The 27,848-nt window shown below is 40.3% G+C and overlaps 1 protein-coding gene across 3 annotated transcripts; it reads right to left on the bottom strand.

Moving 5' to 3' along the window:
* Positions 1–14,217: 14,217 nt before the first annotated feature.
* Positions 14,218–27,575, bottom strand: MFAP5 (microfibril associated protein 5). 3 transcript variants are annotated; one of them, XM_010590854.3, is made up of 10 exons: positions 27,217–27,575; positions 26,448–26,507; positions 25,447–25,482; positions 22,069–22,113; positions 21,413–21,445; positions 20,768–20,803; positions 18,747–18,776; positions 17,910–17,997; positions 17,236–17,309; positions 14,218–14,826 (listed from the first exon to the last, which is right to left on the bottom strand). In XM_010590854.3, the coding sequence occupies exons 2-10, from the start codon at positions 26,503–26,505 to the stop codon at positions 14,714–14,716; spliced, it is 513 nt and encodes a 170-aa protein (XP_010589156.1). In that variant the 5' UTR covers positions 26,506–26,507; positions 27,217–27,575; the 3' UTR covers positions 14,218–14,713. The 3 variants fall into 3 exon arrangements, with proteins under 3 accessions (XP_010589156.1, XP_010589158.1, XP_010589159.1); XM_010590856.3 differs by lacking the exon at positions 20,768–20,803 and having other exon boundaries at positions 27,217–27,574; XM_010590857.3 differs by lacking the exons at positions 20,768–20,803; positions 21,413–21,445 and having other exon boundaries at positions 27,217–27,511.
* Between the last annotated feature and the right edge of the window lie 273 nt (positions 27,576–27,848).

The following is a 27,848-nucleotide window of genomic DNA, read 5'->3' as shown; positions in this document are numbered from 1 at the left end:
TTTTTAAAGTGTTAAAAAGACCACATCTACCACAGTCTCCACCAGGCTGAGTCCAGTACAACTAGATGGTGCCCGGCTACCACCACGGACTGGTCTGACAGGAATTACAATAGAGGATCCCAGACAGAGCTGGAGAAAAATGTAGCACAAAATTCTAACTCAAAAAGAAAGACCAGACTTGCTAGCTTGACAGAGACTGGAGAAACCCTGAGAGTATGGCCTCCAGACACCCTTTCGGCTCAATAATGAGGCCACTCCTGAGGTTCAACATTCAGCCAAAGATTGAACACGCTCATGGAGCAAAATATGACTAAAGGGGCACACCGGCCCTAGGGCAGGTACCGGGAGGCAGTAGAAAACAGGACAGCTGGTAATAGAGAACCCAGGGTTGAGAACGGGGTGGTTAACAAATGTCATAGAACAATGTGTGTGCTAACTGATGAGAAACGAGTTTGCTCTATAAATCTTCGTCTAAAGTACAATAAAAATAATAATGAAGTGTTAAAAAGCAAAGACGTCACTTTGAGGATTAAGGTGCCTGACCCAAGCCATGGTGTTTTCAATCACCTCATATGGATGAGAAAGCTGGACAATGAATAAGGAAGACTGAAGAAAAACTGACACCTTTGAATTATAGTGTTGGCCAAGAATATTGAATATACCATGGACTGCCAAAAGAATGAACAAATCTGTCTTGGAAGAAGTACAACCAGAATGCTTCTTAGAAGCATATATGGTGAGACTTCGTCTCACATACTTTGGACATGTTATCAGGAGAGACCAGTCCCTGGAGAAGGACATCATGCTTGGTAAAGTAGAGGATAAGTGAAAAAGAGGAAGATCCTCAATGAGATGGATTGACACAGTGGCTGCAACAATGGGCTGAAGTATAACAACAATCATCAGAATGGTGCAGGACGAGGCACTGTTTCATTCTGTTGTACATAGGGTTGCTATGAGTCAGAACTGACTTGATGGCACCTAACAACAACAATTTTGCACTTACTTTATGCCAGATTCTGTGCTAAGCACATTGCATGTATTATCTTATGTAAATCCAAAAGGTCAGTGTAATTATTATACCAATTTTCAGACATCAACACTAAGGATCAGAAAGCTGAAACTATCTTGCAGGATTATTAAAGGTAATGTAAACAAATAACTTCTGTTGCCTAGTACATGGAAGATATTCTATAAAGAGTAACTTTTTTTTTTTTTATAAAATATTATCTTACAAAAGCCAATATATTTAGAAGACAAGATATTTCAAGAATATAAATTGTGACCGTCAACAAGTTATCTGCTCTCATGGTTTAAAGTTTTCTGATTAGCATCAAAATGTGAATGAGTAGAGAAGAATCTCATGCCAACGAGAATGAAGGACCAGGAGGGGATCATGTCTTTTGGGCCCAGGGTCCTTGCACTGAGAAGTTCCTAGACCAGGGGAAGATTTATGATAAGGACCTTCCTGCAGAACCAACAGAGAAAGAGAGCCTTCCCCTAGAGCTGGCACTCTGAATTTGGACTTCTAGCCTCCTAGACTGTGAGAGAATAAATTTCTGTTTGTTAAAGCCATCCACTGCGGTATTTCTGTTATAGCAGCACTGGATAAGTAAGACAGAAATTGGTACCGAGAGAGTGGAAGGGTTTTAAATTGCCTAATAGTAAAAGGCTAGATTGCCTTGAAGAGACTGTTGGTAGAATTATGGACATCAAAGACAATTCCGGAGAGGACTAGGAAATGAGGAGAGCTGTTATACTGGAGACAGTGCAGATGTCAAGAAGCAGCAGCAAAGAAACTGCGACAGTAGAACCATGAGACTTGTGTGAGACAGCGTTGGAGCTGACCCACGGAGCAAGACAGCTGAATGCCTTTGTGCAGGAGGCTTCCTGGTGGAGTGGGGTGCCTTTGGGCACTTATCGGTGGTGGAGCTAGGCTTGCCAAACCACAGAGCAAGACAGCCAAGTGCCTTCCAACTGAAGTTTACTGGTGGACGGACTGGGGTGCCTCCAGGCACTTATCAGCGTAGCTAAAGAGCTTTGGGACACTTGTCTCGGCCAAGAGGCCAAGGAACTAGGAAGTGGAAGCTGAAGAGACAAGGAGTACAGGAAGCAGACCCACCTCAATCACAAAGGGTAGGGCCAAAACCTCTGGGGTCTTAAAGGGTGGAGCCAAGCCTCTGGGGTTTCAAAGGGTGGGGCTACAGCCTCCTAGGTTTCAAAGAGTCAGATCTTCACCAACTCAGTTCCAGAGTGTAGGGCAGCCTTTCACAGATGTCAGCCAGTTGGGGCTGGATCCACTGCCCAAAGCTAAGAGGGTGGGGCTGCCATGTCCAAGGGGGCAGAAGAACAGAGCTGAGGGGGTGTGGTCACTACTCAAAGGGACTAGGAGAATGGGACTACCCAAATCTGAGGGAGCAGAGTTTCCCTTCCAATGGGCCTGGAAGGCAGAGCTGAAGCAAAGGGCCGAAAGGCCTCCACCCAGAATCCAAAGAGTATGGCCAAACAATCAGAGCCTGGAGGGCAGGGCCATTGCCTAAGTGGTGTCAGAGAACAGAGGATTATTTTCAAGCCTTGAGAGCTAATGTAATGTGTTCTGCTGACTTATTTGGTGCCTGTTATCCCTTCTTTCCCTCCAGTTTTTCCCATTATAATGGAAATGTCTAGCCTGTGCCTGTTCCACCATTGTACTTTGAAAGCAGATAGCCTGTGTTCTGCTGTTGTTGTTAGGTGCCATTGAGTTGGTTCTGACTCACAGTGACCCTATGCACAAGAGAATGAAACACTGCCTAGTCCTGTGCCATCCTTACAGTCCTTGTTATGTTTGAGCCCATTGTTGCAGCCACTGTGTCAATCCACCTCACTGAGGTCTTCCTCTTTTCCGCTGACCCTGTACTTTACCAAGCATGATGTCTTTCTCCAGGGACTGATCTTTCCTTACAATATGTCCAAAGCATGTAAGATGCAGTCTTCCCATCCTTGCTTCTAAGGAGCATCCTTGTTGTACTTCTTCCAAGACAGATTTGTTCGTCCTTTTGACAGTCCATGATATATTCAACATTCTTCACTAACACCACAATTCAAAGGCGTCAATTCTTCTTAGGTCTTCCTTATTCATTGTCCAGCTTTCACATGCATATGATTCGATTGAAAATACCATGGCTTGGGTCAGGCACACCTTAGTCTTCAAGGTGACATCTTTGCTTTTCAACACTTTAAAGAGGTCTTTTGTAGCAGATTTGCCCAGTGGAACGTGTCTTTTGATTTCTTGACTGCTGCTTGCATAGGTGTTGATTGTGGATCCAAGTAAAATGAAATCCTTGACAACTTCAATCTTTTCTCCATTTATCATAATGTTGCTTATTGGTCCAGTTGTAAGGATTTTATTTTTTCTTTATATTGAGGTGTAATCCATACTGAAGGCTGTGGTCTTTGATTTTCATTAGTGTTTCAAGTCCTCTTCACTTTCAGCAAGCAAGGTTGTGTCATCTGCATAACCCAGGTTGTTAATGAGCCCTCCTCCAGTCCTGATGGCACAGCCCAGCTCCTCTGATTCTTTGCTCAGCATACAGATTGAATACGTACGGTGAAAGGATACAACCCTGACACACACCTTTCCTGACTTTAAACCACTCACTATCTCCTTGTTCTATTTGAACAACTGCCTCTTGATCTATGTACAGGTTATTCATGACTATAAGTAAGTGTTCTGAAATTCCCATTCTTCACAATGTTATCCATAGTTATGATCCACACAGTCAGATGCCTTTGCATAGTTGATAAAACACAGGTAAACATCCTTCTGGTATCCTCTGCTTTCATCCAGGATTCATCTGACATCAACAATGGTATCCCTGGTTCCATATCCTTTTCTGAATCCAGCCTGAATTTCTGGCACTTCCTTGTCGATATACTGCTGCAGCAGCTTTTGAATGATCTTCAGCAAAATTTTGCTTGCATGTGATATTAATGATATTGTTCTATAATTTCCACATTTGGTTGGATCACCTTTCTTGGGAATTGGCATAAACATGGATCTCTTCCAGTCAGTTGGCCAGGAAGCTGTCTACCATATTTCTCGCCATAGATGAGTGGGCACTTTCAGCGCTGCATCCGTTTGCTGAAACATCTCAATTGATGTTCCATCAATTCCTGGAGCCTTATTTTTCGCCAATGCCTTCAGTGTAGCTTGGACTTCTTCCTTCAGTACTATCGGTTCCTGATCACATGCTACCTCTTGAAATGGTTGAACACCGACTAATTCTTTTTGGTATAATGACTCTGTGTATTTCTTCCATCTTCTTTGGATGCTTCCTGCATTGTTTAATATTTTCCCCATAGATTCCTTCACTATTGCAACGCGAGGCTTGAATTTTTTCTTCAGTTCTTCCAGCTTGAGAAACACCAAGCGTGTTCATCCATTTTGGTTTTCCATCTCCAGCTCTTTGTACATGTCATTATAACATGTTACTTTGTCTTCTGGAGCCGCCTTTTGAAATCTTCTGTTCAGTTCTTTTACTTCATCATTTCTTCCTTTTGCTTTAGCTGCTTGATGTTGGAGAGCAAGTTTCAGAGTCTCCTCTGACATCCATCTTGGTCTTTTCTTTCTTTCCTGTCTTTTCAGTGGCCTCTTGCTTTCTTCATGGTTGATGTCCTTGATGTCATTCCACAACTCGTCTGGTCTTCGATCATTAGTGTTCAACGTGCCAAAGCTATTCTTGAGATGTCCTCTAAATTCAGGTGGGATATATTCAAGGTCGTATTTTGGCTCTCGTGGACTTGCTCTGATTTTCTTCAGTTCCGACTTGAACTTGCATATGCGCAATTGATGTTCTGTTCCGCAGTCAGCCCCTGCCCTTGAGCTTTTCATCATCTTTTTCCACAGATGTACTGGATTTGATTCCTGTGTGTTCCATTTGGTGAGGTCCATGTGTATAGTCGCCGTTTATGTTGGTGAAGAAAGGTATTTACAATGAAGAAGTCGTTGGTCTTGCAAAATTCTATCATTTGATCCCTGGCATTGTTTCTATCGCCAAGGTCATATTTTCCAACTACCAATCCTTCTTTGTTTCCAACTTTCGCATTCTAATCACCAGTAATTATCAATGCATCCTGATTGCATGTTCAATCAATTTCAGACTGCAGAAGCTGATAAAAATCTTAAATTTCTTCATCTTTGGCCTTAGTGCTTGGTGTGTAAATTTCAATAATAGTCATATTAACTGGTATTCCTTATAAAATTCCTTATAGGCGTATGGATATTATCCTATCACTGACAACATCGTACTTCAGGATAGATCTTGAAATGTTCTTTTTGATGATGAATGCAACACCATTCTTCTTCAAGTTGTCATTCCCAGCTTAGTAGACTATATTATTGTCTGATTCAAAATGGCCAATACCAGTCCATTTCAGCTCACTAATGCCTAAGAAATTGATGTTTATGCATTGCATTTCATTTTTGACGATTTCCAGTTTTCCTAGATTCATACTTCGTACAGTCCGGGTTCCGATTATTAATGGATGTCTGCAGCTGTTTCTTCTCATTTTAAGTCATGCCACATCAGCAAATGAAGGTCCCGAAGGCTTTACTCCATCTGCATCATTAAAGTCTACTCTACTTTGAGGAGGCAGCTCTTCCACAGTCATCTTTTGAGTGGCTTTCAACCTGAAGGGCTCATCTTCTGACACTATATCAGACAATGTTCCACTGCTATTCATAAGGTTTTCTCTGGCTAATTCTTTTCAGAAGTAGAGTGTTGGGTCCTTCTTCCTAGTCTCTCTTAGTCTGGAAGCTCAGCTGAAACCTGTCCTCCATGGGTAACCCTGCTGGTATCTGAATACCAGTGGCATAGCTTCCAGCATCACAGCAACATGCAAGTCCCCACAGGATGACAAACTGACAGACACTTTTATTCTAGATTTCACAAATGAAGAGGAATATTTTGGATTTTGGACTTGAAGCTAATTTAAGACTTTTGGTACGGTATGATGGTGTGAATGTGTTTTACATGTGGCAAGGACATGAATTTTTGTAGGCCAAGGAATAGAATATTATGGATTGAATTGTGTCCCCGCAAAATGTGTGTCAACTTGGCTAGGTCATGATACCCAGTATTGTGTGGTTGCCCACCATTTTATGATCTGTTGTGATTATCCTATGTGTTATAAATCCTAACCTCTGATGTTAATGAGGCAGGATTAGAGGCAGTTATTTTAAAGAGGCAGAGTTCAATCTACAAGATTATGTTGTGCCTTGAGTCAATCTCTTTTGAGAGATAAAGGAGAGAAACAAGCAGACAGACAGAGGGACCTCATGCCACCAAAAATGAAGAACCAGGAGTGGAGCTTGTCCTTTGTACCTGGGGTCCTTGCACTGAGACGCTTCTAGATCAGAGGAAAATTGATGACAAGGACCTTCCCCCAGAGCCAGCAGAGAAAGTCTTCCCCTAGAGCTGATGCCCTGAATTTGGACTTCTAGCCTCCTAAATTGTCAGGGAATAAATTTCTGTTTGTCAAAGCAAAAAAAAAAAAATGTGAATGAGTAGATTTGACATTTTACATTTTGATGTGAATGAGTGTATAAAATTCACAGATTCCACTATTCAATCCCCAGAGATTTTGACTCAGTAAGTCTGGGGTGCAGCCTTACTGCCTTTTTGACAATCATTCTAGTAATTCCAAAGCAGACGGTCAGCTTGGAACCATACTTTGACAAATATTGGACTAGAAGACCTCGAAAGTTTCTCCCAATTCTAAAATATGATTAGTCGACTTTATATACTTTTTTAAAATTGGGTTGCATATACGTGTGTGCATTTGCTTGCCTTTTAGTAAAATGAAATACCAGAGAGGTGCTCCAAATTACATGAAAGTCTTCACAGGCCTTTTTCTCTTTGTGGCTAGGTGCTTTCCAAGAACCAGTTTCCTATCATTTGTTTGCTCAGTGATACAATGGAAAGAATGATATGATTTCAATGGTCAATACAAATAATCTTGAAAAAATAGCTCCAAAGTAGATAAGGAACAGTTCCTAAAGAAAGTATGTTGTTGTTGTTGTTTGTTGCCATCAAGTAGATTCCAGCTTAAGGTGACCCCATGTGTGCAGAGTAGAACTGCTCCATAGGGTGTTCAAGGCTGTGACCTTCAGGAAGTAGATCACCAGCCTGTCTTCCAAGGCACCTATGGGTGAGTTTGAACTGCTGACCTTTCAACTAGTAGTCAAGCACTTAACTGTTTGCACCACCCAGGAACTCTGACAAAGAAAGTATAGCGTATAGCATATAGCATATTAGAAACGATATGTTACCTGCGGAATTGCCATTCTCCATTCCAGGGTTATTTCTTTGTAAATAATCCCTACCAGTCATTGGAATCAAATCACTCTCTATTCTAGTAAGTCCTAGAACAATATTGGCAAATTTTCCCTCTTTGGTCCTTTGTTTGTTTGTTTAGGGTCTTGCTGACCATTGCCTTTCTTTATAATAATCATTCCGTTACAACATCTTGGTTTAATTAAAATTTAGTATCCCTAAGAAAACTTAAGAAACAACTGATTGATATCAGCAGTTCCAAAGTCTTTAGTATACCATTTTGAGACAGGTTTCTTCCTCCCCCGTAGTCCCTTCCTGCTCTTCTCTCCCACTGCGCATGCACACATTGGCAAAAGTGCCAACAAGATTTTTTCACTGTTACCAGAGGAGAATAGAAGAGTCAATCCCCTCAGCATAATTACAAAAAAACCACCAATCCACTCAATACACTCCAACACTTTGCTGAATTTATTCAGCATGGCCCTGCCTCCCTCACGTATAGGTTACTATAGACGTATAGGTTACTATAGACGTTCATCCACAGGTTCCTTAAAGGGGCTGTGGCATAAAAAGAAGTAAAATCGGGGTGCTCTCTATTGAGACAATGATCCTGGATATGCTCTGTAATTATTTATGCCTCACAGATAAACTTAAAAATCCTGGAGACTGAAAGTCATAAAAGGATGTGAGTGATGATGGGGATGTTCTCTCTTCCTGCACGCTACTAACCTAAGCAGAGGAGAAAGTTCATACGTAAGGGGAAAAAAGGTAGTATATGCCCTGGGACAGAGGAAAAGCAAGAAGAAAAACAGGAAAGAACAGGGAGGAAAGAACTTAAGATATAAATGGGAAGTTCATTTGACTGGCAAGTAGGAAGCAGGCATTGATGGGGGAATTGAAGGCTATGGGCAGGTCTGTACAACGTTAAAGACCTCTTTATCCCTGAACGAAAGGAAACACAATGAATTTGCAAAGTAATTTAAAACATCATCAGACTTTTGAACTTGGTCAGCTTTCTTCTCTAAACTTGTCCGCTGTCTGAAAATATGAGCAATAATACCCAGGTTGCCTATGGGGTTGCTCTGAGAATGATACACAATGTTTTTAAGATTCACCTTATTGACAAAGAAAGAAAGCGCCTTGAAAACTGTAAAGAGAAACTAGTATTTGTGGTATTTCACACCTTTCCACACCTCCCTCCTCACTGGCTAACAAGCAAAGGTCATCTCCTTTGCTATTCAATAACAGTCAGGGAGAAACCAACAGCTTAATGAGAAAGAATGTCTTTTACTTTATTTTAATACTTTATGTCAAGAACAGGTGATAATTTTTTTTTTTTTGTAAGGCAGCCCTGGAGGCTCAACAGTTAAGCGCTAGACTGCTAACTGAAAGGTTGGCAGTTCAAGCCCACCCAGTGGCTCCGCTGGAGAAAGGCCTGGTGATCTACTTCCATGAAGATTACAGCCAAGAAAACCCTACGGGGCAGTTCTACTGTGTTACACGGGGTCGGTATGAGTCAGAATTGACTCAACAGCATCTAGCAACAACAATTTTATTGTGGTAAAAATAATATAGTAATGTGGTAAACATAAAATTTGCTGTTTCAAACATTTTTTTAATTTTATTTTGTTGTTAAGAAACACAAGAAAACATTTTTGTGTGTGTTAAGAAACACAAGAAAACATAAAACAGTTTAGCAGTTTCTACAGGTACAATTCAGTGACATTGATTATGCTCTTTGAGTTGTGCAACCATTCTCACCCTCTTTTTCTGAGTTGTTCCTCCCCCATTAACATAAACTCACTGCCCCTAAGGTTCCTATCTAATCTTTCGAGTTGCTGTTCTCAATTTAATCCCATATAGATAGATTTTAAAAGAGTATAATGGTTTTAAGAAGACTTCAGGGGTATTTTTGGCTTCAGTTTTAAAGATTATCTCAAGGCAACAGTTTCAGGGGTTCACTTAGCTTCCAGGGCTCTAGAAAGTCTGACGTCCATGAAAATTTGAAATTCTGTTCTGCATTTTCCCCCTTTTGATCAGAGATTCGTCTATAGAATCTCTGATCGAACTTATTTCAACCATTTTTAAGTGTACAATTCAGTGACATTAATTATATTTACCATGTGGTGCAACCATCACCACTGCCTATTTCCATAACTTTTCATTACCCCAAACAACCTCAGTACCCCTTAAGCAGTAACTCTCCATTCCCCACTCCTGCCTCTGGTAACCACTAATAAATCTTGATCTCTATGTATTTGTCCAATCTAGATAGTTCATATAAGTAGGATCATACAATATCTGTCCTTTTGTGATGACTTACTTCACTCAGCATAATGTTTTCAAGGTTATCCATGTGTTAGCATGTATCTGAACTTCATTTCTCTTTATAGCTGAGTAATATTCCATTGTGTGTATGTCCTACATTTAGTTTAGCCATTCATCTGTTGATGGATATTTAGGCTGTTTACACCTTTTGCCTCTTGTGAATAATGCTGTAGTGAGGTGATAAACCTTTGAATACCTGATCTTGTTAATTCTCAGAACCACCTGATAAAGCAAGTATGTTGCCCCCTGTTGACAGTTGGGAAGTTATTTGCTCAGGATCACACAAGTAGTGAGTGCCAAGTCAGAACTGCACTTAAACAATACCAACTCTTTATATTAAAGTGAACAGGATGATATAAATGCAGGTTTTATTATACCACGCTGATTTGGGGACATAGATGCCCCACTTATAGTTGACATAATAGGACATACAGTCTTATGAGTACTTGCACTTTAAGGAGGATGAGACCAAGGAAGATAAGAATTTATGAATTATTACACTATGTCAGATCTTTCTACCCTGGTTTCTGCTGGAAAATGGCAAGGAATGAATCCCAGTGTAAAAGAGCACAGCTGTTTAACTTTATCAAGTTTGTACAATTGTACAATTACTTCTTAACAAACTAGCTTCTCTTAATAATCAGTTAAGGATCTGTCATTCGTGATTTCCTATGAACATCTTTGAAGTAATGTTTGCTCTCAACATCTACTGATTTTGATGTCATAAGCTTATTTGTATTAATACTATTTTATTTCCCTCCCCCTCCCCATACACAATGCATCCAATTTCAAGGTGAATGGGTGTCATTTTATATAGGTAGAAGGAATGTTTTTCTGTTCAGTTCTCATTAGCTTTCATTGTAATTCCTTGTTTGATCATTTGGAGCAAAGCAACATATTACCCAAAAGCAACATATTAGGAACCAGCATAAGTAATGATGTCCTGGCTCGAAATTGGTACTTTAATATCCATCAAACCCTTAGGTATAATTCAGGTTATTTTCCCTTAAATTTTTTTTCTTATACTTGCTCAAGCCTCATCTATTTCCTTTGTGTGTGTGTGTGGTAGTGACAGAGCACATCACACAAAAAATAATGAGATCACTCTAAATTCAGTTCCTATGGATTGTTACATAAATTTAATAACATACTGTATAAAGCTATATAGTAGAGGTATATGGCTAGGTAAGCACACAGAAGAAAGGAAAAGGGAAAGGGAGAGAGAAAAGTGACAGAGAGAGAAGAATCACAGGACCCAGGAGTTAAAGAAAAAACTAGAACCTTATTCAATGTGATTCGGCAAATTCAAAAAAAAAAAAAAAATTATCAGCTATTTGAAAAAATTGAGGGTTCGAGGTGAAGTGAAGCTTGATTTGTCAACAGGAAGCTATGGACCCTGCACCTCTATTTATATAAACAACATTTGCTTTTTCCATCTTAGGTTCTACCCAGAAGTTGGTGTCTGACTGCTGCTTCTGGCTCTACTTGAATGGTTTTAGAAAAAAAAAAACAAACTGTGGCCACCTGCTCCTCTTCACTTTACCACAGGGAAACCTCAACAAGTTACTTTCCCTGATGTTTGTTTGGTGAAAATGCTAAAAGGTGCAAGAATCTCAATTGTTATTGGAGTGTTACATTTTTAGCCACATCTTCACTTCCCTAAATATTGACAAAACCATAAAGACAGCCTTGCTCCTCCTCCACTGTGCTCCTCCTGTCCTGCCGTCCCACCCTGTAAATTTCCAGATTTCTCAGGACCTCTTCACACTTTCCAATTCCCTTCTATCATCTTCCAGCCTAGTGTCAATCCATCATCACTTTCCCATGTCCTTATCCCCTTGTCTGGTGTTCTTCTCCTTTCTGTTTTTTCTCAGATTTCCTTCTCCTTTCACTGTGTTACAGCGCCTTCAGTACAGAAGGAAGAGGAACCTTAGAAGTAGCAAGTTGCTGGTGCCTAATGACCAGGTGTGAAGTATTTGGTTAAACATCCAGCTTTTGCAACAAATACTGCGAAGCAGACAGAATAGGGAGGAGCTTGTGGCTAGCAACATATCCTGGTTGATGTCATCCAAAGGAAGGCCTGAAGTTGAGAGACCAGCTGAGGTTTGCACATTTGTCTGTGAGTCAAAAGAAAACTAAGAGAAAGCATGCATAGAACTCTATTTTGAGAGTAAGGTACACACATAGATTTCCAGAATCTGTTCGTTCGAGGATAAGGGAGAATTTTCTTCAATCATAAGAATGAAGAGTGGAAAAAGGCTCAGAGCATAAAAATGTAACGGTGAGCCTTTTGGGTAGGCAGATGAGGCTGCTATCTACCGTTATGATTGCAAGGCACCAGAAAGGCGTTCAATCTCAAAAATTGCCTACCCAAACTTTTACTAAATTCTTTAATTCTAACATTAAAGATCCATTATTTTGGTTTTGAACATTGTTTTTTATTAAAATTCTAACAAAGTTGTCATTTATGCTTACCAGGAAAAGAATAATGTCAATACCTTAAATAGTAAAAGATTTTCAAATCTTTTCATGGGAGGGAACATGAAAGGAAAACTAGAGTACCCAGGACCTGAGATGGGGCAGGTTTAAGAAAAAACAAAACATGAAAATAAGAAAAGGAGGTAAATGGAGTCCTGCCAAGGATGTAAAAGAATGTAGGTAATATAGAATGTAAAAGAATGTAGAGGGAAGTAACTGAAACCAAAATGATCTCCTGAAACTCTGATGACACCATTACTAGGGGAAAGTTACAGGAAAAATTAGGACTTTATATGGATAAGGAAAGAAAGGATGAGAAAATGTTGGTTTATTATAGCAAGAAGAGTAAAAAAGAGTAGAGAACATAGAACAAACAATTAGCACTGGCAAAACACAGAGTGCTAAAGAGAGCATAAGCCTAAAAAGGCCATATCTAGAGGAGAGGAAATAATTTTGGAATGTTGGAGAACCAATGGTAAAGTTGTGGAGTGAAGAAGAATAGAATAAAAACAGCGGAATAGAAGAATTTGAGCAATATGAGTACTCTGTTTTCAAAGCGAGGTGAAAGAACATAAATTCAGGTGTTTTTTTATAAACAAGCTGTTTACAGCACAGTGGTTAAGAACTAAGGCTGCTAACCAAAACGTCGGCAGTTCGAATCCACCAGCTGCTCCTTGAAAACCCTATTGGGGCAGTTCTACTCTGTCCTATAGGGTCACTGTGAGTAGGAATTGGCAACAGGCTTTTTGTTTTTTATAAATGTAAAAGAGAGGAGAAAGAGAAATAAGCAGACCACAGACCACTCTCTTCTGTGGAAGAAATTAGGAAAAAAATTTTTTTATTTTGAAATGTTTAATTTGCATTACACACAATATTGGGAGTGAGATTCTGCCTGGCGGGAATGTCACCGCTCCTTCAATATGCAGTAGGAGGGTCAAGTTCATGAAAAGATTCTTCCGCAACTCTGTTCCTATGGGGTTTCTCTACAGTGGTTACAATATGTATTGATATGTCTGTCTATATACGAATACATTTAATTCTAGGGACTGTGGAGCAGAGATTACACACTTCTTGTTTTTCTAGCATTTCTCTTTAACCAATTGTACAAAATGCATTAAACAAAATTGTTCCTTAATAGCAGAAGTTTGTTCCTCGGTTAGCTAGTCTTCTCAGCAATGGGAAAGGAATGCGAGCCCTACTAAGTGGAGTTGTCATGTAATTTGTTGTCTCGAACTCCTATTTCATTTCCATTGGCTTTTATAGAAAGTTATTGAGTTATTCAGAGGAAATGGTCTATCATACATAATTTATCACTTATTTTAATTGCCTACTTTTTTCTGTCACATTGTGGGCTGATGTTCTAATATAGCATAATTTTCCTCCTTATAAATCAGGCACAGGTCATTCTGAATTAGACAGTATCTGGGCTTTAAAATATATGAGTAATGCACTTAAATTCAGAGAATAGCAGAATGAAAATAAACCTAGAACTAATATAAATTTAACCTTCTCCTTTTAAAGGTGGGGAAATTATACCAGGGCCTGATGAGGGAAAATGAGTTATCTGAGTCTATACGGTTACTGATAGGGCCGGGATAATGTCATGTTAACCATTAGGTAAACTTTCTCCCTATTTATTAAAATTCAGGTCTAAATTCCTTTCTTAGACCCAAGATTAAGCAGAAGCCATTTGCACAATAATCTCCACAGATTTTGGTAAGGGGTGAGGATGAAAGAAGTAGCAACAGCTCAAGGAAACTTAGCCCGAAGGTGTGGTTTCACATGAAGTTGTCCATTTTGCTTTGTGGCGGTGGCCTGATTCCTAATACAAACATAAATGAATAAGTAAAAAAGATCTACTTTCCAATCCTGCCATCAGATTGGACAGCTGCATGAAAAACTGGATCAGAAATCATAGGTCCAAGTTCATGATCCAGAATAGTCCTCTCTTTAGCCCCTACCTCTGATTTTAGCAGAAGACAACGTTTTGCTAGTAGGATTGTATATTTCTTGGTTCTACTGGAGAATTTTCTCAGACTACCAAAATTACCATGATCCTTTTCATAAATATCCCAGGCAAATGCTAGGACAATCCAGCAAAATAGTTAAATAAGAGAGTAAAGAGGAACATGTAGATAAGTGAGGAGTTAATCTAGAGCTAAAATGGACACTGGTAGCATCATTCACCCTACAATCCATCTCACACAGACTTAAAGGTTAAGATTATTAACCTAAAGCTTATATTCCCCTGAAATTGTATGTATAATGTTTGTATATGAGCAGTGTGGTCATCATTTATCCACTATGACTATGATATTGGGAAGCAGCAAAACCATGCAATAATGTAGACTGTATTTTTAAGTGCTGAAAAATGAGATAAATGTTATCAGTTTAGGTAAAAAAAAAAAAAAAAAGAATGAAAGAAATCAGAAAGTGGAGGCAAAAGCCAAACATTGCAAAGGGATTGGTTTAAGTAATACCAATACTAACATCTGGGTTATCTGACAGTGGTTACCTGGACAAGAAGGAATTCCCTCTTCCTAGAGTGTTCCCTTCCTCCCACCACATTTTATTTCTGCTTCCCTCTTCCTTGATTACAGACCATCAGGTCTCTGCAAATCCAAATTTTCACAGGGAGGGAGTCGGAAATAGTTGGAGCGACGGAGTCGTCTTGGGGGAAGGCCAGCCATCTGTCGGCAAAGCTCATCTAGAAGAGAGGCAGGGCATGACGGGATGAGAATGCAGGAAGATACTAAGAGCTCCTTTTTTTTTTTTAATTGTACTTGAGATGAAGGTTTAGAGAACAAACTAGCTTCTCATTAAACAGCATACATATTGTTTTATGACACTGACTAACAACCCCACGACATGTCTACACTCTCCCTTCTCAACCTTGGGCTCCCTGTTACCAGCTTTCCTGTCCCCTCCTGCCTCCTAGTCCTTGCCCCTGGGCTGGTGTGCACCTGTAGTCTCATTTTGTTTTATGGGTCCGTCTAATCTTTGGATGAAGGATGAACCTCAGGAGTGACTTCATTACTGAGCTGGAAGTGTGTCCAGGGGCCATACTCTTCAGGTTTCTCCAGTCTCTGTCAGGCCAGTAAGCAAGAGCTCATGTTTTAAAGGAAAGAGAAGATTTTGCAGTCTGATGGTGTGAAAAGATTGAAGAGAAGCAAATTTGGGTTAGAACCTAAGCTCCGCCGCTTACTAGATCGTAACTTTTCTGAAGCTCACTATCCCATTCTGTAAAACAACCATTAAACTACCTACCTCGACAGTGTAGTTGTGAGTATCAAATGGAAATAATGTATGCAAAGTAACAAGCACACTCTTTGAAACAGCAGGTGGCCGGTGACTGTTAGGCTCTGTTACAGAAAATGTTCCTCAAAATGTGTGTTGTAAATCCTAACCTCTATGCCTGTGGTGGCATAGTGGTTAAGAGCTACAGCTGCTAACCAAAATGTTGGCAGTTCAAATCCACCAGGCGCTCCTTGGAAACCACATGGGGCAGTTCTACTCTGTCCTATAGGGTCACTATGAGTCGGAACTGACTGGATGGAAACAGGTTTTTGGTTTTTTATGCCTGTGGTTATAATCCCATTTGAGAATGGGTTGTCTTTGTTATGTTAAAGAGGCAGGATTAGTGTGAGGTGTATCTTGAACCAATCTCTTCTGAAATATAAAAGAGATTAAACAAGCGAGCAGAGATGAGGTAATATAGATGCCAAGGCACATGGAGATCTCCTTGGAACCAGGGAGCAGAAGTTGAAGAGACAAGAACCTTCTTCCAAAGCCAACAGAGAGAGAAAGCCTTCCACTAGAGCTGGCACTCTGAATTCAAAACTTCTAGCCCCCTAAACTGTGAGAGAATAAATTTCTGCTTGTTAAAGCCACTCACTTGTGATATTTCTGTTACAGCAGCACTAGATAAATAATGGCGTCCTCAAGGCACAGTGGTTAAGAGCTTGGCTGCTAACCAAAAGGTCTGCAGTTCCAGTCCACCAGCTGCTCCTTGGAAACTCGATGGGGCAGTTCTACTCTGTCCTATAGGGTCGCTATGAGTCAGAATCAACTCCATGGCAGCAGGTTTAGATAACTAATATATGTTCCTTTATACCCTAGCTCCCAATTTTTCTAATCATACCCAGCTCCCAGTTTTTCTAATCATGGACCTACTAAATAGAAAAAAACAAGGTCCAATCACTCAATAGACATGTAAGTGTTTACTATGTGCAAATAGCTAACTTTGGTAAGTCCCCTAAGACACTTGAAAGTGCTTAGAGTCCCAAATACTCATCCTCAATCTCAAGGTGCTTCCCTTGCAGGTGGCTTGCCCAGAGCCAGCCAGGAAAAACAGTAAGTTTCCTTCTGCAAAGTTAACTACAGCTTTTACTCAGGAACTCAGTGCAAAGCGGACTGCTGAGTCAGAAGGGGCCGTGTCTGTGGTGCCTTCACCAACCGCGGCCATCGTTTGGGGCTGGTTATGGGGAAAGTGAGAAGTATCTTTGTTCCCACCATGCATGTTCTATAACCACACACTTGGGACTATTATAATTGTTCTAATAGTCTTCTCTCCTACCTCTGAAATTTCACGATAAGCAATGTAAATGGCTCCTGAAATTGGACTGTGCTTATAATGTTGTTAGTTTCTAAATACCCAATCTGTTTTTATCTATAGGCCCTATACAAACCTTACTGTCTCCAAATTAGTGTTTGTTTGTTTGTTTTTCTTTTTCTTTTTAGAGTCATGAACATGGCTGTTGACAAGGAGAATCTATTATCTGTAATGGCTGGCTTGGCCTTTTCACCAAGAGCTCCAGCAAATGATCTTCAAAGCAGCCAGAGCTCCAGATAGCTGTATCTATAGAAGAGGCTGGGAGTTACGATCTAGTTGGAAAAGGGTCTAGGATATTTTTCTTAGGTTCTGTTCGTATCTTCAGCATTCTGCTTTATGTAAATCATTTATTTGGAGTAACCGAAATAAAGCGGCTGGTGGAAGTTAAGGGGGTAGACTGAACCCCTTCTTGTTTGTCCCTGCTTCAACTTGGTAGATCCATTAGCACAGTGTCCCTTTCTCATAACCATTCTTCCCCCACTAAACTCTGAGACATCATCTTACCTTTCATAGCTTCATGTTCCTTACAGACAAGACGGGAGCATATCTCATTGTTGATGATGTACATACGCCGCAAACTGCCACAGTCCCAGTGTCACAGTCAAGGAAGGAGATAGAAAAGGCATTGAGAGGGAGAACTATCCTAGGTTTAGGATGAGTGTTTAACTTCTCTATTCCCCACCCTCTCCTATCTCCCCCCACCAAAATCTTGATTTCCTTAAGTATTTTGGGCTTTTTTTTTTTTTTTTCTGGAGGAGTGTAGGGGATAGAATTGTGTTAATTACTCTTCTAAGTGAGACTTTGTACATTCCTTGACCTAGAGTTGAGCTTAATATTCCTTCCCACTATTACTACCTTCATAGTTGTATCCTTTGCTTCAGCCTCTTTCTATCAGATAAGAAAATCAATGTAACAGTATTTCCCTTACAACCCTCCTTCCTCCAGCCCTCACTTTCATTTGTCTTCTAACATCTATGCTTGTCAGGCATCCTAATCTCTGTATACCTCAACCCAGACTCCAGGTTCTAGTCGGCACCTTCGAGAATAGCTAGGAGGGTTACGCTCAAAATTGTTGTTCTATCAAAGACTGCAGTTCCATGGTGGGTACTCATTAAATAGTTACTGACATGAAAACACTGCCATGGAAGATGGTCTCTGGGCATTCTGGGATTCCTTACCTGGTGAAACATAACTGATGAATACATTGCTTGACTGGTTGGTGCACAGAGTAGAGTCTTGTGCAAGGAAATTTCTCATCTCGGCACTCTAAAGAAGCCCAACACAAAAAATAAGGAAGTGAAAACAGGAGAGGCATAAACAATGGATTAAGGGGACAGGGAGGGTGAGATAGAGTGGGGAAAAAGCCAGAGTAGTCTCTACAGAGCATGAGTGTAAGTTGGGTCATGTCCTTTTTGTTCAGCAAAGCACAGCAAGAAGAATTTGGTTTGAATAAAATTTAGGCACTTCCCTATCTGGAAGCAGAAGTATAACAAAACAATCTCTGAGGAGTCTACTACCAGAAAGTCCTTCTAGGATGATCCAGGTGGTCATAGAAAATGCTACAGGGAATTGTTCATAGTCTCATTCTGAAGAATGAGAATTCTCAGGCAGGTCACTATTTCTCTGTTTCAATAGTTTTCAACTGTAGCTGCATATCAGATTTATCAGTACATTAAAACCAAAAAACAAACCCATTGCTGTCGAGTCGATTCTAACTCAGAGACAATACAGCCCAATTGATTCCACTTCCCAACCCACTACCCAACAAATAAAGTCAAAAGGTGTTTCAGGAAGAAGGCTATTTCAGGGCCATGCAACAGTGGTCCTATCTTTTTTTCCCCATGGCTTTTTGGCTTCATTTTTCATAAAAAGGGGGAGTGAGGGTACTAAAAATACTTTCTCAAAAAGAATTGGAAGTAAGCTAGGAGATGTATCAAGTACCAACAAAAGAACATGGAGATAAGGAAACCACAAGAAGAAAAACTAAGAAAAAGACATGCAAGAGACAATCATACCTGTGGTGGTATTTCTGTCATTGGGCGAGGCTGAAAGGCAGAAATTTTATTCAGTTATTCCTAGTTCCAAAAATTACCACCTCTGTACCTGTCATGTTGCCTCATTTAGGACCCACTTTGGGTCTCCATGAATAGAGAACAAAGATTTAATAACTCTTTTAGCAATTTCTAAAAGAAAACTTTTGATGCCACAAAATTAAAGAGATTTAGGAACTTGGGTGGGAAGTCTGATTTTGTCCTTCTCCTTTCTTTCCCAGAGACTTAAGAAACACATTGTACTGTATCTTTATTGTTGACAAGGATCAAATTTAATAAGAAAACAAGGCAAAGGACCGTATGCCCTGAAGAGCTTTACCCTAGGGCTAATGAGAGAAAGAATTATTATCCTGTAGAGCTCCTCCTCATAAGAGAAAAAATTCTCTGTAGATTAGACACATCATCAGGGTTCTTTGATACAAGTAGTTGGATAAGGGATAGAGAGAGTCATAGCCATAGCCAAACCTAAGTCAGGGACTAATTAAATACGGATTTAGTTCCCAGAATGGAGAACATGTCAAGGAGTTAGATGAGTGTTGAGGCAATAGCCTATCCAGGACAGCTGCCATTGGAAGAGTTAGTAAGAGACATGATACTAAAAAGTATGCTAGGTATTCTCCTCTATCCCGTAATTTCGATTACAGGTTATATGCTGATAACTTGTAAATCTATATTTCTAGTCCAGATCTCCCTCCTAAACTCCAGACCTATAAATCCAACTACCTTTTTATGGTAGGGTTCTTGGATTTTTCAAAGATCTTTCAAATTTATCCTATCTCAAATTGGATATGCCAATTCAAGTTCACCTTTCCCTTCACCAGTTCAAGGTGTTTTTCAGAGAATGGTACCACCATCTACCCAACAGCCACATCCAGAAATCTGGACATTATCTCAACAACTCCTTTCTCCTTACAGCCCATGCTCAATTCTCACTACCTCTCCTGGATTCAGGCCACCATCTTTTATTGTAACTATTACAACAGCTTTTTGTTAGTTTTCCTGGTTCCAGGCTTATCCAGGTCAAATCTGTTCCCCATATTCCCATTGGGAGTGCTCTTTCCAATGCACAGATCTGATTAAAATCACCTCCTGTGTACACCCTTTCCACTTGGCTTTCATGTCCATCCCAAGCCTATTCTCTTCACCTGAAAATTTCTTCCCCTTTCTCTTCATCTTGTTAACTTCTACGTGTCTTTCAGGAAGCAACGTAGCCAATCTGACCTCCAGGAAATATGACCTTTCTTAACCCCTGAAACTGAATATAGTTGATAGTTGATGACCTTTCCATGTGCTTTCACAGCTTTGTTTGCTTACCCTAATTATAGCATTTTGAGTCACTGAATCAAATTATCTGTTCACTTGCCTATTACGCAGAAGACATATAGTGGGAGAAATCAGTTTTTGTTTTTGTTGTTTTTCGTCTTTATATCCCTCGCACCCAGTATAACGCCTAATATACAGCAGGCTTTCAATAAATATTTGTTAAAACAATCTATCTTCTATCTCCTATTCTAGTTTCTCAAATCACCCGACTTGTTCCTTTAGTTTTTACCCTAGCCATTCCAATTAGTTTTCCTTATGTACCAAGCTTTCTTTTGTTTTCACACCTTTGAACCTCTGGTTGGGATGCCCATACTCTCTGTGGATGCCTGCCTTGCTCCAATTCTTCTTTCAAGACTGAGCTCAAGCATTACTTTTAGAAATTTTTTTTTTATCTTCCCAAACATGAATTTGTTTATATATATTTATCTGTCTCCCCTTTACACCACCCATTTTACTCCACTCCACTTTCTCTTGAGAGAAAGAGCATGTCTTCGTATTTTGTATATCAAACACCTAGCACAGTTCCTGCAGGTAGGGGCTTAAAATGTGCTACATAAACTATAATCCTGTTTATTTTGGGTCCTTCACACTGCCTTCCATATGGGCTCTGGGGAAAGCCCAGAGTGGCCCTGGTGGCCCTAGGATCCCAGATCTGAACTCACCCAGGTCATCTGTGGAAGGCTCGATATCAGCCAGAACTGAAAAGGCACAAAACAGCAGGTGTGAGGAGGGCTTTGAATTGGCAAAGGGGGAAGGCAGAAAAGGAAAAGGGAGAATGGAGATATTAGGGCAAGGGTCAAGGCCATGGCTGGGTTTCTGTGTTATGTCAAAGGGAGTAAAATTAGTTGAAGTAATTGTGAATACTTATTGAAGACTATTGGTCCTGTTGACATAGTACTAATTTTTGGAAGCCTATGTTATCCATGGTGTCCTAATGACATAGTTTAGTTAGCTCAGCTGCTAACTAAAAGGTCAGCAGTTCCAATCCATCAGCCGCTCCTTGGAAACCCTATGGGGCAGTTCTACTTTGTCCTATAGGGTCGCTATGAGTCGAAATCGACTCGACCGCAAGTTTTTTTTTTTTTTAATCCATGCCCTATTTTAGCTATTAATCCATTTTGTTCCCTCTTCTCAGAGGGCTAGAAGGTCCCTCTTTCCTTGTATCCCACTGACACTGAACAACACTCCCACAACCCCTTTATCACTTTCCCAGAGATAAAAATATAGGATTAATTCCAGAGCAGGAATTAATATTGTGAATATCAACAAAAATCATGTCGTTTCTTCAGGGTTGCCATAAAGCTGACCTGTTTCATCTGTAGAGGGATCATTTACCAGATCTGCAAAGATACAAAACAGAGAATGAAGAATGCAGGTAGGAAAAATGGCAAAGGGAAGCAAGATAAAGGGATGATGATCCAAAACGAGACAAGAAAAATTGAAGTGAAAGGATGTGGACTCTTCAGCAAATGTAAGGGACTATCACGAGCCAGGTTTCATTCCTGACCAACACACCTCATGCATAGCCACCACTCATCTGTCAGCGGAGGCTTGCATGTTGCTATGGCTGATGACGAACAGATTTCAGTGCAGCCTCCAGACTCCAATGAAAGACAGACTAGGAAGAAACATCTGGTGATCTATTTTCAAAAATCAGCCAACAAAAACCCTATGAATCACAACGACCTGATCCCCAACTGATCGTGGGGATGGCACAGGAATAGGCAGCATTTTGTCCCATTGTGCATGGGTCACCATGAATCAGGGCCGGACTCAAAGGCAGTTAACAACATCACAGAAAGAAATGGAAGAGAGAATACAGCTGGGCACCTAGAGTTGGTGTGTGAACTCACAGTGCCCAGCAACCTCTTTTCCAGTTTATTTTTCTTTGTACTGACATCATACTCCATCCTTCTAGCCCCAAAATGAAAAACAAACAACAACAACAACAAAATTAGCTTACTTGGATCTTCTGTGAATGGTTCTGGAGTCACTGGGGTCACATCATCTGAAAAGAGGATCAGAAAACATTTTGTGAGCGTTCCCGGTCCCTCTCCTGCCCTTGCACTCCCAGGAAGTGAAACTGTCTCGCACAGCACCCAACACATAACAGGTATCCCACAATTGTTCTTCCTTCCTTGCTTCCCCAACCTAAGTTCTTTCCTTGTAACCCAAACAAACACTGTATTTTCCCACTTCCATGATGATACTCAGCCTAGAATATCCAGTTTCTTTGTCTGCCTGATCTAGAGGAATGAATGGCATGTAGCCCATCTGACAGACATCCCCTTTCCAACTCGGTTAAGCATTAGACTGCAGGAATGCAAAGCTGTATTCTCCAGTAAGAGTTTGGAAATCAGTTGTAATTTTCTTTATACCATTGGAGCTGATTTGATAAACTGTTCTTAGTAAACTTACGTCCTTCATTGCCCTAACCAAGCCCTGGTGGTGCAGTGGTTAAGTGTTCCGCTGCTAACCAAAAGGTCAGCAGTTCGAATCCACTCCTTGAAAACACTATGGGGCAGTTCTGCTCTGTCTTCTAGGGTCGCTATGAGTTGGAATCGACTCCCCGGCAACGAGTTTGGTTTTTTGTTTTGTTTTTTTTTTTGGCTTATGGGCCACATACTGTTTAAAGCACTTTACATATATTAACTTAGTTAATCCTCATAAAATTTTTTTTTAAAAAGATGTCATCAATTCAGATTCATGGCAACCCTGAGTGTTGCAGAGTAGAACTGCTGCACAGGGTTTTCAAGGCTGCAAGGATTTCTTCTGAGGTGCTTCTGAGTGGATTTGAACTACCAGCCTTTTTGTTAGCAGGCAAGCGCTTAACTGTTTGCACCACCCAGGGACTACTTTAACCCTCATAAGATCCCCATTTTTGCAGATGATAAAACAGCCCCAGGAAAACAGGTAATTAATCCAAAGTCATATAGCTTGTTAATAAATAAAATGGAGTCGTGACCTTTTTGCAATACTTAAGATGAAAATTGTCTATACAAAAGACATTGTGATTTTGATATTTATAAGCTTGACATAATTAGATATGAATATACCCATATGCTTACATACAATGCTTAGTGGAGTGATGTGGTAAAGAAAAAAACAAAGACAGAAAAAAAACCGTGACCATCAAGTCGACTCCAACTCAAATGCTAATATTGGGAAGAACGGTTTGCATTTGACCATTGGAAAGTGAAGTTAGGAAGAAAAGAAACAAAAAGGCCCAGGTCTTAAGATGAAATCTCTTAGGATAAACAAAGAAAACTGTATCTGAAACTCTAAATAACATATTTCCTTAAAAAACAAACAAAAAAACAAAAAACTCTAAAGCACTATAATAAAGCAGCATTTACACCTAAATATTTAACAAATATTTTATCTGTAACCATCCTTCAGTGTAGACTGCTCAAGCTTTATCCACTAGGTGTCAGCAAATTCGCATACAGTCATTTGCTTTGACTTTTTTTTTTTTTTTTTGGTAAACCTTTAGGTTTTAAATGTCAGAGAACAAACATTTTATAAAGCATGCTCCAGTTATTGATAAACGTTAAGAGAGGTGAAATGTAAATACAGCATTTCATAGAAGTTTCTCCTGCTTACTTCACCCTTTTTTTTTTTTTTTAATTTCAGATAGAAACTCATCAGATCTAACAAGAGTCTCTTCACCTTTAACCCTCCATGTAAGTTCTTTCTTTCAGAACAAATTTCGATAGAAGGAATTCAATCCTGTCCCAAACCCACCGAATATTTGAAAAACCACTAACCCGAATAGTTTCAGAGAGGAGTGGAGGCTGTCTAGGGTGTAGCCTAGCCCTGCCCCACTTCCTTTCGACCAGAGGCCCAGCCACATTCCAGCACAGCCATTCAGACAGAGGGCAAGCAAAGACAATTGGCTTGACAATGTGTCTGACCTTTCTCCTCAGAATTTCAGAGCCCAGTGCTGCTTTTCTACATATACCTCAGTTTACCTACCTTTCCCAGGAGCTACCACCATATAAATACTTTATCTAGGATTCATGAACATCCTCTGAAAAGGAATCTTAAGAAAATATTTTTATCATATCTGATAATCTTTCTATTAGGAAGTATCCCAAAGTCTCAAAACGGGACTGGGCCTCAATCAGCCAAGAGATGATTTTTAGTTTTACAAAGTGCTGAAATCTCTTTGTAAACTCAGAGGATCAGACATCCCTACCAACAACAGGAAAAAAAAAATTTTATTTTTAGCGTCTATATCAGGACCTACAGTAAGAAATACATTATCATATTGTGTTCCAGGACATTATTGCTGGCCACCATCAAAGTCGATTCTGACTCGTGGCAACCCCATGTGTGCAGAGTAGAACTGCGCTCCGTAGGGTTTTCAAGTTTGTGAACTTTCAGAGGCAGGTTGCCAGGCCTGTCTTCTAAGGCGCCTCTGGGTGGGTTTGAACTGCCACCTTTCAGCTAGTAGTGGAGTGCTTTAATACACTTTATAAAATAATACTTCACTATTACAATGTACATGCAATGTACTCTGATCTTTTTATTTTAGTCTATTCTAATTCATTAAAAAACATGCCAGTTGTGACCCACTAAATTGATTTTATGACCTACTTATGAATTGCATCCCACAGTGCCCTATCTTCTAACTGATTGGCTGAGAGGAGTACAGCTACGTTGAATGCCTTGAGGCAGGGTGGAGCCGTTGATCAGAGTTTCCTTTATCAAGTGGTCCTTTGAGAGCCCAGACTTCTGGGTTCTGTGCAGCCATGCCACAATTTCGCTGGAGCACTGAGATGGCTTCTTACCCTGCCTTTGCATTTTAGTTTCTCCATGGCCATATGGATAGAAAAATCCTATCTGTAGGAATTAGTAAACATTTTCTGTGTGAGATAAGAGATGTATGGGGGAGAGTAGAAGCAAGAAATGGGCTTAAAAGGAGGTCTTTAAAAAGTTATTTCAGTGGTATTTTTTTAAAAAAAGCACAAGAAGGTTTTATAAACAGGATGGTGCAAATAGCTGAGCACTCGACTACTTGCCTAAAGGTTGGCGGTTTGAACCCACCCAGAGGCACCTTGGAAGAAAGACCTGGTAATCCGTTTCCAAAAGGTCACACACAGCCTTGAAAACCCTATGGAGTGCAGTTCTACCCTATACACGCAGGGTCACCATGAGTCAGAACTGACTTGTCGGCACCTAACAACTGGGTTGTAGAAAACAGTGAAGTAAATTCTATTTTCCACATGTTGGCAATATATGTCTCTGTCCTATACAGTACAGATTCTTTAACTCTGACTTTCATCCACATTATCCTAATAGGAAGTCCAACAGAGCCCAGATTCAAGGGTTCACTCACCTCCTCGCTGACCATTGACCCTGAAGGGTATCCAGTCTGTACCAAAGGAAGCAGAAAAGGGATATGTGAGTGACTCCAGCTGTATACCTCATAATGCTTTTATGAGATGAGCCGGAGAATGATGGAGAAATGATTTTCTGTATTCTTACTCCTATAGAGATCAATACAAAATAACTCAGACCATTAGTGCTCCACACAAAACTCATTGGAATAGAACACTCCAGAAAGACAAAAAGCCCTGCTCTGATCTGCCCTGACCTCAGATTCCCTCTTATCCTCATTCCCAACCAGAAGGAGTCCACAGAGAGGGCCCACAGCCTTTCTGGTGTGTTCTGTCCCACTATCCTCACAGTCCTCTAGCTATCTACACTACTGAACAAGGCAGAGGAGCTCTTTTCTTACAGTCCGTATCTGGCAGAATAAGAAAAAAATGAAGTAGGATTTCTTTAAAGTCTCCACTTTCCTTTCTGTGGCCAGTCTTCTAACTAGTTTTTGTGGAATCTGTGAAGATCAGTTTTCTTTTGTGTGTAGGTGTGGCATATATATATTGTGTATATGAATATATATGTGTGTCTGCTGGTGCAAATGCTGCTTATGTGTTATTGTATACATACCCAGTGTTTTCCTTCAGGGTTTAAGTTTGGTCCCATTCTTTATTAAGTTGTCGCTATGCATTTCTGTACACATTTGTTTACCTGTATATTTATGCGTGTGACTCCCCTTTGGTTAACACGCATTTGTGTGTATCTTAATTTCACTACTCTCAGCATACTTTATTCCAAGTCTGAGATCATCTATTCACATCCCTGCTCTTTCTCCCTCAACACAAAATCTGTTCTTTTCTTTTCTTGGATAGCAGTTCTAGAGATCAATGGCAAGCATCTCTCCTTCCATTCCCCGTCAACCTCCTTCCGTTCTGCCCTCTAACACACACACCTCCACACACAGGTATAGCTGAAGAGCTAGCATTTTAGGAAGAAAGAATCAAGGCAAGAACTCACCAGAGGGCATGATGAGCAAAGTGAGAAACAGCAGCATCTTGGGTCCCAAGAGCAGCATCTCTGGTAGGAGCAGTGGGGAGAGTAGAGAATGTAAGACTCAGAGACAGATCAGCATTTCAGTTCTAAGTAAGGATACGTTGGGGCCCCTGTCCTTTTGTCTTCCCAGGAGTTCTCTTGGTTTCCCCTTATAACTCGGCCCCTTCCTCTCTTTTCTTTCTCTTCTCTTACCCAACATTTATTTCTCTCTTAAAATCTATTCTTTGGCAACCTGTCAGTATTTTCACTGTCATTACTCTTCTACCAAGTCAAAGAAATTTTTATATTTTATATTCAAAATGGGCCATACTTGTCCTGACCCCATTGGTTCTTTCACCCATAGTGTCTAATCTTACTTTACCTTTTTATATCTGTGGCTTTTTGATATTCTCTGCCCCTCTTGGTGTCTTCTCTCATTTGAATTTCATGGATAATAATTGGGGTGAGCAGAGGTCTAATTCTAAGTTCAGTGACACTCCCCATTACCCCTTTCCCAACACCACATATATACACACAACTTCCCTCTATTTAGGGTTTTTGTTATCTGTGACTTTTTGATATCCTCTACCCCTCTTGGTGTCTCCTCTCATTTTAATTCCCTGGATAAATAGGGGTGATCTGCTCAATTCTAAGTTCAGTGACATTTCCCATTGCCCCTTTCCCACACCCTCACCCCCACCCCACCCACACACCACTCTATCTATTTGGGGTTTTACATAATCAAGCAACTCACTGTCCACGGTGCTCTGCTCTTTCCACAAAGTTCTTTGGCTGCTGAAAATGTCTCTCTCCTTCTCGCACTGTTCCTGCTTTGGCTGGAGAATAAGATGAATAGGGCCACTCCCTGGAATGAACTTCAAATTTGGCCTAATCTGAAACAATGAGGGAGAGAGAGTAAGGGAAAGAGAGAAAGCCAGACTAGAGGAGTTGAATACAGTGTTACAAGGAGGATGGACTGAGAAGGGAGACAGGGATTTGCAGTCGCTCACACCCTCATTCCAAAGGTTATGACCACACTGGTGAGATACTGCTGCTCCCTAGAAGAGTTGGCCTAAGATCATGTATGTCTTTCTGTGGTCAGCCCACTTTCCCCCTCATTCTGGCTCCAGCCACCTCTTTTTTCTTTGGGTTCCTTCTTACCTAAATATTTCTACCTCATCCTTAGAGTGTTTTACTGCATATCACAAGCCTCTGTTTCTATCTCTCTGGCTATTTGAATCATTCCTCCGTCTCTCTGTCTCTCTTTCTTTTTCAATATTCATCTCTTCAACACCAACAAATTCCATTTTATCCCTGTATTTCTATTCTTTCCCTCTTTTTTGACACACACATTCAGATTCTTCTCATTTTTTCTCCCTGAGAATC

The sequence above is a fragment of the Loxodonta africana genome, chromosome 4 (genome assembly GCF_030014295.1).
Source record: "Loxodonta africana isolate mLoxAfr1 chromosome 4, mLoxAfr1.hap2, whole genome shotgun sequence".
Lineage (NCBI taxonomy): Eukaryota > Metazoa > Chordata > Mammalia > Proboscidea > Elephantidae > Loxodonta > Loxodonta africana.
The sequence above is the reverse complement of the archived record's forward strand: the minus strand, read 5'-3'. Positions and strand labels throughout refer to the sequence as shown.